This window comes from Etheostoma cragini, chromosome 3 (genome assembly GCF_013103735.1).
Source record: "Etheostoma cragini isolate CJK2018 chromosome 3, CSU_Ecrag_1.0, whole genome shotgun sequence".
Taxonomy (NCBI): Eukaryota; Metazoa; Chordata; class Actinopteri; order Perciformes; family Percidae; genus Etheostoma; species Etheostoma cragini.
The window spans coordinates 412,160-428,207 of NC_048409.1; the positions used below are offsets into that span (position 1 = coordinate 412,160).

The window sequence follows — 16,048 nt, forward strand, 5'->3', positions numbered from 1 at the left end:
TATTAATTATCTTCTTTGGTAATAATAATAAGTTATTAACTGTAATTAGAGTGCTGAAAGTGCTTCTCGACGTTGAACGAGATTCCAAAGGTGCGGATGCTGAATGTGTATCTTTTGTTAATTAAAAACTAGCCCCTTAATTACGTCCATAATAACAAAGCATTTTCAAAAAGTGTGAGAAAAAAAGAAAAACCCTCAGTGTTCATTCATGATCATTAACAACATTAATCACTGAGTTTGGTTCATGTCTAAAAAAAAAGGAAAAAAGGAGAAAAAAAGAAACAAAAATCCCAAACAAACCAAAACCCTGGCCTAAATAAAGCCTGAGCATAGGATGTTAGGAAGAAATGTTAGGAAGCTAGATTTCATTTCACTGTACAGTATAAGACAGGAAAGACACCAATATGCTCATCAAGGAAGAGAAAGGGTCTGTGAATCATCAAATATTCTGCAGCAAGATTATTGTTTTTCAAAAGGTAAAAGTAATTAGTGGTTGGGCAGCAAGAAAGTTTTTTCCTGATTTCTCCACTCAGTGCGTAATGAATTTGAAAGTGACAATTTATTAGGCAATAGATCAGATTAAATGGCAATGAAGTGAAATACACCGCCAGATATCAGGACAAAGCATTCAATACTGAAGGGCAGCGGTAAAATGAAAAGTATGAGAAGCAGGCTTGTGACCAGAAGGTCTACAGTTTGAGTGCACAGTATGTCGGGAAAATGTGGGTTGGGAAAGCAAATGAGAAACATTCTCCTCCCTCGTATACCACTGAGGTGTCCTTGAACCAACAACCCCCAGCTGCTCCAGTGGAGCAGCACAGTGGCCAAATAGAGGGAAAGCATGCCTGGGTGAGGCGGGCAGCTCCCTGGTGGGAACATGTGAATCTATACATATGTGAAGCAGGTTGTAGAAACAGCAAGCATGTCCGCAAACCACTCCTGGAGAAATAAAGCTTTCAAAAATGCCCAGCGTATGTTGATGCTTCCCAGCCTCTTGGGGGAGATAAAAGGGAGCTCCAAACATTGTTTATTGGGAAGTGTACGCGACATAAATCATGTAGCAAGAAAATGGAGGCAATAACTCACCTTTTGCTTTGCTTTTTGTCCCAGCCACTGATAGCATGATGGGGTAAAGCAAGGAAACAGCAGGTTAGATAGGTAGTACATTATGAAGGGGTAACATTGATAGCGTCAAGAGCTGTAAAAATTGTTAATTGCAACAAAATGTTGTAACAATTGTAAATCTTTCCCCTTACTAATCTGTCTGACAATGCCTGGGAAGAACTCTACTCAATAACTTTCAATTTTCTCCTTCCATGCAAATTAAGTAAAATGGCAGATTGGTAAAGTATTCCCGTTCATCATTACTTGAGAGACAGGCACTTTGGTTGTCTCCAAGGGTTACATAAAGGAAAGTGCTTTGCTGTCTTTCAGGTAGAGACACTTAGTTAGGTGTAATGACAACAGAACATTGTTACCAAAGGCTTCAGATTAGAAGAGACTAACAGTAAATTTGCCGGTACTATTTTGAAAAGGACTCATTACATAAACTGGAACATCCACACTGGATGCTGATTAGAAGTAGAACTGTGTTGCCAACATAAAACAAAGCACCACACACACCACCCAAAAGGCCCAGTCCAGACACGTTACCACCTTCCAACCTTAGATCCTACTCCATGTCTGTGGTTGCGATAGAAGAGTTTAAGCAATGGCTTTTTTTGGCTTCTGTTCACAAGAGGCAGCTAGAGTAACTTGTTTACCGGGAGCAACGATTATAGCATTGCCTACTTCTAGCCAGAAAATAAAATAAATACCCCAAAACCCAAGTATGAAATTCAAAATGCATTTGGATTTCCCCAGGTCACAAGAAGGGAGGAGGAGGATCAAACAGGCAACCACCCGCCTTAAAGGTGATGTTTGTGTCTTTGTAAACACTAAAAAATAAATCAAGGAAACACTATAGACTTCATGAGAAGCCTCTTGTGGTATTTAAGTGATTTATAGCGGACATTTGCCCCGGAGGTTCCACGGCGCACATCAGGAAAACAGAAAACTTTATAAAGAACTCACTGCAGGTCTCCTTGCACGATTGTGCATGTTAAAGTCTATCTGTGTGAAGTAGAATGTTAAATTAATTTACAGCTCACATCTGATGAAATGTTGCTTGCAGGACCTGCAGTTGTTATTAGTTTGTTTTTAAAAGGGTTCAGATTTTCATGCATTTTTGTGTTGAACAATTTGGCAAATTTCCTAAAGGTTTTCATCCAATCTGTAGCCCTAAATTAACACGATGCACAATCATAGAATAAGTAGTCTCACATTGCCAGACCTACCTCCACAGCGCTGCCGAGGAAGTTCCTCCACAGCGCTGCAGAGGAAGTTCTGTCTAGTCCACACAGCATTCTGGGATGGGAAAAAAACGTGTTCCGGTATTGGAATTTCTTTAAACCAATCACAATCGTCTTGGACATAGCCATGGTGCCTCTGCTAAATAGTCTCAGGAAGGAAGTTGTTTTGGTGGAACGTGTGTACGTTCAGAAGTAGTTTTAGTCATCAACAGAAAACTCAGATTGGACAGATCGTCTAGCTAGCTGTCTGGATTTACCCTGCAGAGATCTGAGGACCAGGTAACCATAGTCCTCAGATTGGACAGATAGTCTAGCTAGCTGTCTGGATTTACCCTGCAGAGATCTGAGGACCAGGTAACCATAGTCCTCAGAAATCCACCAGAGATTAGAACAGCAACAAAGAGACAGAGGACACGCACGGACCTCCGGTGGAACGACGGCAGCACCATAAAAATCCCAGAAATTAAACATCGTCGATGTAGACTATAAAATAAGTGGCCTGACATTTTCTTCATTCTGACATTTATTTCCTATTTTCTGCACTTCTTTTCTACACCATGTACGAAGCTTGTGAAATGTTGATTACATATTACTGGAATTGTATTTTTTGTGAGAAATAGTCTGTTTGATTGAATGATTGAATGATTGATTGATTGATTGATTGACAGAGATGTGGGTAGAGCATGGCTGGAGGTTTTCTTTGCAAAGCCTTGACCAAATCTGCACTCACTGGGGGGGGGGGGAGGACGCAAAGGTTGACTGACAAGAGAACTTCTCGGCTCCTTGAGAAATACACTGCCCTTGTAGTGTGTACCTGTCTTCCACCTCTGGTCTACAATGCATTGTGTGCTGACACGTCCTGTCTATTATGGGAAATGTCGAACAGCTAACAGGCCGACGTTCCCTTCCGGCTGGCGCTGCCGGTGACATTGTTCACACTATGCACACCTCATTTGTTTTTGTTGTAGCCAAGGATGATTTTTGGCTCCTTACCATCTTTCTGCTGCTCAAAGTTGCTTCTGTATTCAAATTTCACATCAATGCTGCATTGATGTGTTTTTTCCATTGCTGATATTTGAGAACTGCAAGGCATATCATAACTTAATGACATGTATGCAGAGAAGGCTATTCGAGAGGAAAGGCTGTGTGTGTGTGTGTGTGTGTGTGTTTAAATGTTGGTACCTTCAGTATTACATAAGCCGCGGCTCAAAGATTGTCCTGCAATCTGCCTTTTTTCTTCAGTTACCAGCCTCCACAAAGCCACTTTTACACATTACACATCTTTGCATTTCTCTTACTGCCAGGCCAAATGTTCAATAAAAGTAGCAACCACATTGCTCATTAGAATGCCCATATCTGAGGAAGCAATGAAGCCTTGTGGAAAAAAAGTACTATTTCTGACTTAAAATGGGTCGTTGTTAATCTGAAGTCTGCAGAAAGGACAAAATTTGTGTCTAAAAAAAATAGGTCATGTCTTGATGATCCTTGAACAAGCTCTTATCTGATAAAGAAACTGGGAACAGTTGTAAAATGTTACATATGCCATTCTATTATTGAATGAAAAATTCATTGTTTCTGGCACTCATTAATCTTTCTGTGTGGTCCCAAGCCTGCGCCTCTTCCTATTTTCTCTTTACGTGGAAGTTATTAATCTCCGACTCCGTCTAAATTTAATAGTGTTGACAAAGTCAGACACCGTGATAAGATTCTCCTTGCTGGGAACTGGAAATGTTTGCCAGCACATGGCAAGCATATCAATATATACAGCTTTAACATTCTGAAGAGGACATTCAGCGAAAATCAATAGCAGGGCACATAACAACACACTCCAATGTGTTTAACACATTTATCGCATGGTTGAATGCATGAGAGCGTTTAATAAATCAACACTACGTAGAAAAACTGCAAACAACTACCTGTGATTACCTGACTTGAAAATAGTAAGTTACAGGCTTTATAAAATAAACTATGCTTTACTTAAATAAAAAAACATATTGTTATGTAACATTCCAAGGTCTCAGATATATTCTTATTGTAATGACATAATCTTATTTTAGATATCATTAACCCAAAAGACTTCACAGCAAAATCCTCTTTTTGATACACAGTTTTTTGAAAACAAAGCATTTGTGAAGTATTTTGTATCCTTATCAACAACCTTTCAACATGAGTGACTGAGGCTGATTCACTCATATTAGCTTGGACCGGAAACATGTGGAGTGCAGTCGCTAATTAACACTCCTGAACATTGGTCATCACTTAAAACTTCCTACAGATTTGTTGCTTAGTGAACAATTAGTGCTAAATAATAAATTATCATTAGATGACTCATAACAAAATACAAAGGAGGATACAACAGTGTTTCACTGTAGGTTATGACTGAAAAAGTCTCGTCGTTGGTATTGTGATGGTGGATGGTGGACGGTAGGGTGGTGATGACGCAGTGGATAAATGCCTTTGTTGTTGGAGATCAGGGGTCGATTCCCACTGCGATACGTCAGCCAATGTCACACTTAACCCCTAGTTGCTCCAGAAGTGTGCGACCTCTGATATACTTCAAAATTGTAGGTGGCTTTGGATTAAAGCGTCAGCTAAATGACACGCAATGTAACGGATTTCCATTGTTTTTGTAGAAGCAATGTCCCAACCTTACCTAACCAAATTATAACAGTAAAATCTTTATTAAACAAGAGCTATGCACAGAAAATGGTTTAAAAATGAAAAGGGATGATTAATGTCAGATTAAGCTGTTAGCAAATTTCTATCTACAATCCTGAGGCAGCAGCAACACATAGAACAATCACCAGACGCTAAAAACATTAATTTACATGCAACACAATTACATAGTCTCTACCACACTACCAATTATACAGACTAATCTTCAAGCACACATCAACGTACAAATACCAGCACATTAATCTAGTACAACTATAAAATTACAGCTTCAGAAATTAGAAATCGGAATCACAGTAAAAATGAAAGTCGACATGACTGGTTGCTCAATACACAATTTTTGCACCATGTGACAAAGAATGAAAGTCTGTGCAAGTTTTAAGCGCAGCTGCTTGGGAGCATGTTCCACTGTCTGATGGCCCTTCTTGTGGTTTAGGGACAACCCCCATTTGCTCAGAAAGGAGCCAATAAAAACATCTTCAATGGTTGAGAAGGAGCATTGTAAATTACCTTAAATACCATTCCAACTTCTGAAAACAGCATGAAATGTTCTAAACTTAAGAGGTTGTATTCGGACAATATGTTATAATTCTAGTGATATACTGTATATAATGATGAAAAACTTTAAAGGCGTGTTTAAAAAGAATCTCATTTAGTTTCAGCAGCTAGTCTGGCCTTGGACCAGCAGGATATACAATAATGGAGATATGAAACAATTATAGCATGCAAGAATGTTGTTGATGCTTCTTTGTCTTGTTAGACGACTTATAGTGACAACTATATCGTAGTGTAAAGAGAAGTACTTCCACTCTTGGTTGTGGGTAACAGAATACAAAGTCCCATGATCCTGCGGGGCCCGTGGTGGAGGAGATGGTAAAGACATGTGGTTGTGCCTGTATAGAGCGACCTGATTGGTCAACAAAGCTTGGGTTTCCACTAAATGGTTACTGCGCTCGGATAACGTGTGTGTGTGTGTGTGTGTGTGTGTGTGTGCGGGGGGGGGGGGGGGGGGGGGGGGGGGGGCTTATACACTGTCCCATACTAGCAGCCTTAAATCTGTTATCTTATCTGGTTTTATATGTATATAAATGTATAATGTTTCTAACTTCCCTTTAATGTTTCATTTCTTGAACCGCACTGTAACTTTTAATATTTTAATCTTTTTATGTAAAGCACTTTGAATTGCCCTCTTGCTGAAATGTGCTTCACAAATGAAGCTGCCTTGCTTTTCCTTGCCTAGAGAGTTCAAATTGGAATCCAAAATCAAATTAAGGTTTCTTGGTTTGTTGTTATGTCCATGAACACTAAGTGTACAGCATTACATGTACAGGATTGTCATTTTGCCGTAGTTTAAAAACATTCTGTTAATTTGCTTACTGGAAAGCAGTGCATCATTACTGATTAGTTATGTCGGCATGAATAATTTACTCCAATAAACTAGGTTTATTAACAATGCTGCTTCTCTGCCTCATCATTTGGTTTCAAAAATGCATCTGCCGTTATGACCGAGGGATGAGTACTGAAAATAATTTAAATAACATGTGACCTTAAAAGATAAATTTATTCTGAAATGATTACAAAAAGAACTAACCAGTCTCAGCAAACGTACACAAATCAAGAACAGTTTAAAGATATGCCGAAATTTCACTCAATGACATACAAATAGACACTTTTACATTGATATGGATGCAAAACATAACACAAGCCAATACAACAACAAAAAACCAGGGAACAATTAGCTTACAAGTCCCTTCTGCTATCTATTTTGCAAGGGCGCCGGCGCTGCATCCAGGGCTTAGCCACGTCCAGGATGTGATTGGTTCAAAGAAATACAAACAAACCTGAATAGATACCAGACCGTCCTCCATCGCTGACAACGCGCTGGGAAGTAAAGCTCTGGCAATGTGAAACTAAGCTTTACCTAACAAACGTTGAGACAATATGGAAGAAACCTTGTGCAGGACAGGGACCCCACACGAGACGGATGAGTGCAGCATGTACCGGAACGAAACAAGGAAATGCATAATAGCATGACAATTTCAATGAGATAAGAAAGCAGGAAGACAAAGAGAAACACAACAAGGCAGAAAGATGGGACTTTGGCCAGTTTGGCCACCAGAGGCTTCCCTTTGGAGCAGTCCGTCAGCCTGCTTGTTAGCTGGTTTTGCATTGTGAGGCTCACAGAGCGGCAGAATGAAGTCCATTCGTTTATCTGTCACACTTATTTCTGAAGTGGGGATGCAGGCCTGTAACAAAGCAATAGTGGCTGGTCCCTGTGGTGATTATTTAAGCGACCACTGAGAGGTTTGCCCAAACACACACACACACACACACACACACACACACACACACACACACACACACAGAGCTGGCCTCTCTCCCTCAGCTGGCCATCACATGGGTCACTGCACTCCCTCTGCCAGTGTCACACAACAAACCCTCCTGGGAAGCCGCGCCTGTAAGTAACCCTTTGACAGGAAAGCACTTCATCATATTCAGCTCACACACACACTCACAAGTGGAGTCACGAGGCAGTTTAGATAGGTGCTCTGGGCATCTGATGGTGGCCCCTAAAAGGCGGCAGGTAACTGAAATGTTTTTTGTTTAAAGCTGATGCTTTAGGGCTGGACAACAAATCCTTTTTTTCTTTTATTCACATTTCAAAAAATACACACCACCATTTCCTTAGCTTTTTCAAAAATGTTTGGATTGATTTAAACATCCATTGTTTATCAAACGTGTTGTAAATTTATTTTTTGTTGATTAATTAATGAATTAATTATCCTAGCAATATTAGTATTATTTGATGCTTCACTTTGTGTACAACCATTAACCAAGATTTCCATTGTTTGTTGGGCACCCTAGAATTTTATATGAGCAAATATCTGTAGTGTCTTATTTAGAGAAAGGTAACTGTTGCCGATCAGTACGTGATACAGACTTAAGGAGAGTATTAGAGTATTATTTAAGAAGAAAATATGCCCTAGTGCAGCTCTGGAAAAGCTGCTTTTTTGTGTGGGAGGATTTCTTAAAATATTTTAACCAATCACAATAGATCAACACAAAGCTGTGAGTGGTAACAGAAGTGAAAACTTTGGACGTGTCATCTATTGAACATGAGGTGACACAGCTGGTAAAATCCAACAGCTGTAATATCAACTCACCTGTAGCCAGAGTTCTGTGAATAATTTAGTGTTTTAGTGGATTATTGATGAGGTTGAGGCTGTCAGAAATGGTCAGTGCCTCCAGCTTTTAACAGCGATAATACGGAATGAATAACCCGATTAATAGAGCCAACTCCTCCATAAACAGCGGCGACTCCCTTCGGAGCAACACAAGCATGCTGTCCTTTCCCCTGGCAGCATGCAGAAGCTTGCACCTCTGCTGCTCCAATGAAGACACCACCATTTAAACACACAGGGCACAGTGAAAGCTAGCATTACAGGCACACACGTCCTCACGACAATGCCCACTAACCAATTCCTTCTTCAATTTTCTCATCTAGTCCCTACTGTGTTTCCATTGCGGCACTTCATGTAACGAATGCCTGCGAGTGTCCCTCCGGTTAGACCAACAGACATGGAAAGGCAGGCAAGAGTAAATGAGAAACCCTGTTTTCACACTGCAGTGTCATGTTGAAGCCACTGTGTGATGAATAAGAGTACTCATCAGTGTAAAAATAAATGCAGCATTCAATCCTTGTACGTAATGGAGGATGGCAGTAAAACCTGAACTGCACTGAAATCCAGATATCTTCATTATCTTCAAATTGTTTCCTGTATCAAAGCCTTTAAAATATAAATAACAACCACTAGACTAGACTGAACACTAGAGGCACAGGCTGTGCACCAAAATACAACAAACCATTCCAGCCAATCACCGAACGTGGGGGGAGGGGCATGTTGCTCTTGTTTGAAGTGGAATTGGAACGTCAACAGAAGTGACCATTCAGGAACTCGTGGGGCACCTTTAAAGGTGCACTGAGAAATGCTGCACAAAGGGTGTGGACATTTGAACTTCACTGCCAAACAAATACAGCCCCCCCTTCAGAATCTCCAACCCCAAATTCATGGATGCACATTCCCATAGCAACCACTTCTGTTAGTGTGTCTGATGACTAAACGAAATATGGCAGAGTGGATATGAGCTTACATTAGGTTATGGACTAGCACACTGCTGAAGACAGCCAGTTGGGAGCAGGTATCACAAACACAGCAACATTATTCCTCACATGTCCATAATGAAGAGAGAAGGTAATTATTGATTATAATTTAAGATGGTTCTCTATCTTTGAAACTGGTAGAGTTAGGAGTAATGTAAAATATAAAATATCAGTTTTGGGGGTTAAATTATGGAATTCACTTGATGATGAAGTTGAAAATGTGTAAGTAAATGTAAATGTAAATGGACTGTTCTTATATAGCGCTTTTCTAGTCTAGGACTCCTCAAAGCTCTGTAACATAGTACAGGAAGCATGCACCATTACTATCAGACAAGGTGCCACCTGCTCATCAGATACACACTCACACACACACACACACGTCTTTGTTGAGTTTCAAAAGAGCTCTAAAATCTACAGTAAATTAAAGTTATGAAGTAATTTGAATAAAATGGAATATGTAATTCTAGGATTTTTCTCAAACATTCGGTTTCATTTAGTTTTTGACGTTAACAAGGCTCTTCTTCCTTTTCTGATCATACAACTTTCTTTTAAATTTGTATTCTTCAGTCATTTTCCTCTATTGCTGTTTATCTGCCAACTCTTCTCGTTGATTACCCCTGGCCGGCCGCTGGCTCCCCCTCCCCCCTCTCCCTCATCAGTTGCTTGCAAACACTACCTTGTGCTGATTGGCTGGAACAGTGTTGTTTGGCACGTGCATACCTTTCTGTTTGTTTTGCATTTACACAGCCAGGGCAGTGTAGGAACACTGGAATTTTATGTCAGCGAAACACAGAAAATAGAGAGCTTGGTGACTGTGAGAAGATGTTTGCTGAATTCAAGTGTTTAAGTTTAACCTTGCTTACTATACCTTTAATTTAAATGTAATAGAAAAAGACACACGCTTACTTCTTTCTAGCTGTACTGCCTGCACCCTCGGAACAAATCAGCCAAAATCTTTTAATAGTGCCTGCAACGCTTCTTTCACTCAGCATTACCTGCAAGACGGTTTGTGGTGTGTACACCACACGGGTGCATGATACCACGCCATGAGGACACGCTTCAGTCCAGTTGAGCTGTATTTAATCAAAACTGAAATGTTTCAAAGTGATTCTTGAGTGCCCATCTCTCCTCCTTGCTCTACTAGAAATAAAATGTCCTTGTGTTACAGACAATTGCTTGATAATATGTGGCTGCACCCAATGCCTTGCAACAGCCAAGCGCATGCAGATGAGGTTCTCCGCTTAAGGCAATGCAGAACTCAAACCTTCTAAGTCTTTATCTGACAACCCCAAGGATAACGGCACGTACACCCCTCCTCTCCTCTGGCTTTAGTCTAGCATGATGGCAACACTGTCGGATTTCCTAAGAAAATAAGGGAAATGCATCACTTCAAACCCCAATTTACAATCATAATGTTGGGAACATGGTTCTTTAAGTGTAAATGAATATACCTGCACATTATGCTTACATTTTCCTTTGAGGAAATAATATTATTCGAATGATTTCTAAGATGAGAAAACAACAGTAATATTCCAATGATGTCCAAGATGAGAGTTTTCATTTTTTCCCTCAACACTACAAGTAAGCACCTGAGTTATACCTTTACTAAATCACTAAACACTTGGGATGAAAAGGACTGTGTAAGTTAAAGTAATGCCGTTGTAATTGAAACCTAAAATGGCATCACACAGGGTGTTTCACAGTATTTCTGGAAGTAAAAGACTTTAATGTTGCAGAAATGACACTTCACGAATATATTTAGACATATTTAAAAGTGCGCTGTGGTTCCACAAGAGACCTGTTATGTTCAAAATGTGACCAACTACTTAAGAAAGCAATCTTAAGAGAGCTGTGATGAACAGCAGGTGGGAAGGACACAGGCAAAAGTATATAAAGTAATTTGCTGTATTACATCTTCACTTGTGCTGTTTAGAGATATACAAAATACAGTTGCATGCTGTGAATGGAAGTCAGTTTTGGGTGTATATATATATATATATATATATATATATATATATATATATATATATATATATACACTGTTTGTGCAGGTCTTTACAGGTCTTTACATGAATTTAAAACCCTGCATGACGCCTGGCAGTTAGTTTGGGCCAAATTCCAAGTTTTTGAGCTATAATGTACTGAAATGTGTTGTCATGGAAAATGTTCAAAAGGTACAACAGAATCTTTGCCCTTGTTTTCAGCCAAGTAGATTTTAAGCTCTAGAACTCTGATATTGCTGTTCACTTCAAGCAAATGCTTGAACTATTGAATAAGTGTTTCTAGCCTGGTAAAAAAGGAGTTCTGACGCCATTTATGAAAATTGTGTTGGGTTAAAGTAAATACATAATTGAATGAACTGTTGGGTCAAGCATTTTCACTCTCATTTGTCACTGGTCTGTAACATCAGGCTTGTGTTCACATCTCCTTCCTTGGAGGTAAAAGAGCCGAAGGATGGAGGATGAAGAAGAGGTGACGTTCCCAAGGTCCTTAGATGCCGGAAAACTGGGATAAAGCAGTTTGTCATGGGTGACAAACCCTTCCAACTAAATGTAATGCATACAAAGGTTCTGTGGCAAAACTGTGGATGGTACTATGTCATAACGTAACCACATGTGAGACACACTTGCACACACACTCACTTCATCACCCTCCTGGCACATCAGTCCCTTATCTTTGAAACCACACTCAACGTGGTGTTCCATGTCCCAGTGATGGAATTCTAAAGAAGGTCAACCTCTAGAGAGTACTTTCGGCCGCAAAGATAATCCACTTTGATTAATCTGTTCACATTCTCAAAGTGTCATCCTTAAAGCCTTTTGGAGACATCGACTTCCACCTTAATATGAAAGAGATGCTTCATAAATCACTTGGGCTCACAAACACCGTTGTGCTTTATGACACATCAGCCTGAAGGGAAAACCTGTTGAGAATGACAATATGATGTGTTGGAGATGTTACAATGAGGGCCACTTAACACCCTCAGAAGAACCCAATTCAAACTAGGGCTGCACAATATGAGGAAAATATGCAATTGTGATTATTTTGATGGATATTGCGATTGTGATGTTATTCACCCTATTGTAGGGAATGATCACTTTTCTATCATTCTCACTGAAAATATTAAAATGATTATAGTGTAATTTTTGCCAGGATTTAGTCTGTTAGATACAATTTATAGGCTGAGACGTCTCGGCCGCAACACAATACTTAATTCTAAACTGTTTTGACATATACTTTGCCTTTAACAAATGATTTGGATACTGCACTAGTACATATTGCAATTTCAATAAATGTGATTAAATGTGCAGTCCTAATTCAAACTTCAGCACTGCAGCCAAAACAACGTTTTTATTGGCATTGGCAATAAACTTTGGTACGAAACAAGAGGCGTTGAAGATGCACCTTAAGTCCCTGCATGGTGTTAGCATGATTTCATTTTTGTCTCAAACCGTAGGCATCGCTCCCTGATCCGCTAGCTGCTTACCCCAGAATACACTGTGAAAAAGCCCCTGTCCTGACAACACGGGGGGGGGGGAGCGTCAACATCAAACAAACACTAAGGGCACAGGAAAACACACAACAGACCACTCCAGCCAATCACTGACAAGATGGTTGGGGGGAGGCAGTGGGGGTTAGTGACAGTTAGTCAGTTAATCATGACAGTTACAGAAACAGGGGTGGAGGGGCGAGCTTGCTTTGTTCCATCTTGAATTTCCTTGGAAGGTCAACAGACGTGACCATGCAGAAGATATTGAAAAACTGAAAAGCTATTCATAGCATTATTATTTGATGAACACTTAGCCTAGTTTTGCAGCATGCATCTTATGCATTTACATTTTTCTTTAAACAGTGACAGTCTTCTGATATCCCCCCCAGCAAGTTAGGTTCTTTAATTTTCTTTCACTCTTGGCATGAAGAGGAGGAGTTTAAGATCAGGGGTGGAGGAAGTGATTTCCATGTACTTTATATAATGATGGTGGATGATGATCAGTGTGGTTGACCTACTCTGCGGCCTCTACTCTGCTCATAGAGAAGCTCATAATCACCTCCTCCATGTCTGTCGCTATATGACAGCACAGGTGAGCGGACATGCAAACATGGTGAAGAAGAAGATTGAATCAACGGAGCAGTTCCTGGATGAGTTTTCATGTAAGTGTTCTTATTGAAACACTGCTTACTACTGCAACACTTTTAGTTTTGCTAGTGGAGAAGATGCTAACTTCTTCAAACAGAAAACATTTAAGAACCATGATTGCTGAGTTCTTGCAGAAATAAATTTTGACTACAAGGAAAATTGTCACCAATGCTCCACCATGCTCAGGGCCACAGTGCTTTTGTTAAAATACTGTGCTCCTGGCTAATGCAGATGCAAACTACTGCTTTCAAGTCCTTGATGTTAGGGTGCCTGTGGCAAGGGTAGTTATTCTGGTACTCTCTGTGAATCTAGGGGTGGGTGGGGAAATTCAGAGGTTACCCTTGTAGAGTCCCTATTCGAAGGCATTCTTAGTGATAAGGCCTTCCTCGTGAGAGTTAGTCTCGTACTGCTGGGCTTGCTAGCTCTTAGGTTGTTGTTTTCCCGTAGCGGGATTATGAGAACGGCAACACACAGAGAGCAGAACGCGCCAGATGTCAGGCTTTATCCTGGAAATGTACTTCTTTTGATCCACATTACTTGAGGATTACCCTGCAGAGGCCCAACTCTAAACACCAGCTTTTAAGATCCCAATGCATTTTAAATTATTGGCTATCCAGGGCAAGACTGACTCAACGTTGGGGATATTAGCACCTTAATGGAGTGCTATCAGAAGAGTGCTTTGTCTCCATCTGAGTTGCATTTATGCATAAAGGACATATGTTGTCCATAACTACTAGAGGACAGCCTGAGAGCCTCCTCGAAAGGAGGTGGACAGGTGGACCTGTCCTATGCAGGTGTCAGCAGTACCACCAGGCAGGTGTTTGACAGGCCAGAGGGAAGCTGACCAGGAGCAGTCTCTCAGCCAGTGGAATAAAAGCCCTTACAGTTGTTGGAGTAACTTTCTACCCAACTGTCCTTATGGACTAGGCATCATTGTAACAGAACCATTCCAAATTCCTCTTATTATCATATTTAGTTTTACTTTATAGGAATGGGTATAAAACTCAGGCAGAGGAATATATTTATTAGGCTACATTGATATGTTATCTCTCTTTAATATCCCTATTCTCTACTCTGAGCTCTCTGCTCTCCAGGTCCTAAAGAAGAAGGGAATACAAGCCACAAACGAAACAATTTGTTTGCGAGATAATGGATCACAATAATTTCTCATCCACAATACATAAAAAGTAATGTACAATAAGTAAAACGTTTTTGTCAACAAGAATGGCATGAAAATAAATCTATTTTGTTAAACTGCATAGGCCAAATCCCAAAGACATGTGGCCAAAACTCGATTATGACACTCACCGTGGGACTTATTTATTACCTGCTATATTTGATAGAAAAGTACTTTACTTATTGTGATTGTAATTGACGTCATCAAAGGCAAGGTATTCTCGCTTTGCCAGGCCTTCCCCCACAGCTCTGAGAAGGAGGGTCAGAATAGTTCACACAGCATTCCCGAGTTTGGGAGAAAAACACGCTCTGGTTTATTGGCATTTGTTGAATGCAATCAGAATTGTGTTGGGCGGGGATAAGGTAACCATAGTCCTCAGATTGGACAGATAGTCTAGCTAGCTGTCTGGATTTACCCTGCAGAGATCTGAGGACCAGGTAACCATAGTCCTCAGATTGGACAGATAGTCTAGCTAGCTGTCTGGATTTACCCTGCAGAGATCTGAGGACCAGGTAACCATAGTCCTCAGAAATCCACCAGAGGTTCGAACGCCAACACAAAGGAAGAGGAAGGTGATCTAGCCGGAAAAACCACCTGAACAATCCCGGAAATAGAACGACTACAACATAGACTAATGCCACGGAGTTGGGTAAAACTTTGAAAACCCATTTCAAAACTTCTTTGGAAGAATATCCTTTCATAGTGAGTGGTAGCAGGTACAGTCACCTGGGCTGTGGCAGACCAGAGACTGAACAAGCAACTTTCCTGAGAATCTGTCCACAATTAGGTGAACTCTAATAGATAGGTGACATAATAATAAGAGTCAATTGCCAATTGCAGAACACATGTCATTTTTAGTCTTTACATAGCACTTTCAAATTCATTTTGACATACTATTATAATTTCTATAAACAAATGATATCACATTTCCCATTCTGAGTAGCCCTCTTGTCACGCCAGATTCTGTTTCTGAAGTATAAAGTAAGTATTTCTTATGAACCATGTTTTGTCTTGTTGTAAAGATGGTGCTGTTCAATGCCATCACTACAAATTAACCTGGTGAAACTAATCATTCATTCATGTCAATGCTTTACAGAATTAGCTTACGTAATGCAATTAACACTAACTGTGGCCCCAGTCTAAAATCCATTAGTAATGCTTACGATGCAACCATCTATTATGATAATAATATAATTGAATATTACTTAACAGTATTGCCATAAGCCACTTGAGTAACAGGTATGTCAGTGAGTATATATGCATCCCCTGGACTTGTAAACTTAAGGTAGTCTCGCTTTGCCAGGCCTTGGGTCGATCCTGCATGGGTCGGAGAGGTTGAGTTGCACCATCTAGGGAAGATGCAACATTTAAAGGAGAATTATGGTCAGTTTCAACCTGTATCACTGTTGTCTGTAAATGTAGAGGGCTGTCAGTAGAAATAAACTAACCAATCAGGTCTGTCAGTAGAAAGAAACTAACCAATCAGGTCTGTCAGTAGAGAGAAACTAACCAATCAGGTCTGTCAGTAGAGAGAAACTAACCAATCA

At 40.2% G+C, this 16,048-nt stretch overlaps 1 protein-coding gene across 3 annotated transcripts in view; it reads right to left on the reverse strand.

The window, feature by feature from the left end:
- Window positions 1–16,048, reverse strand: part of cadm2b (cell adhesion molecule 2b) — a 161,652-nt gene that overhangs the window by 53,463 nt on the left and 92,141 nt on the right. For 2 of the 3 annotated variants that reach the window (XM_034868100.1, XM_034868099.1), the window contains exon 2: window positions 1,087–1,113. The exons of the other annotated variant lie outside the window; for it this stretch is intronic. In XM_034868100.1, coding sequence (XP_034723991.1) covers window positions 1,087–1,113 — 27 coding nt within the window. The remainder of the gene's footprint in view (window positions 1–1,086; window positions 1,114–16,048) is intronic. 3 annotated transcript variants of the gene reach the window in all.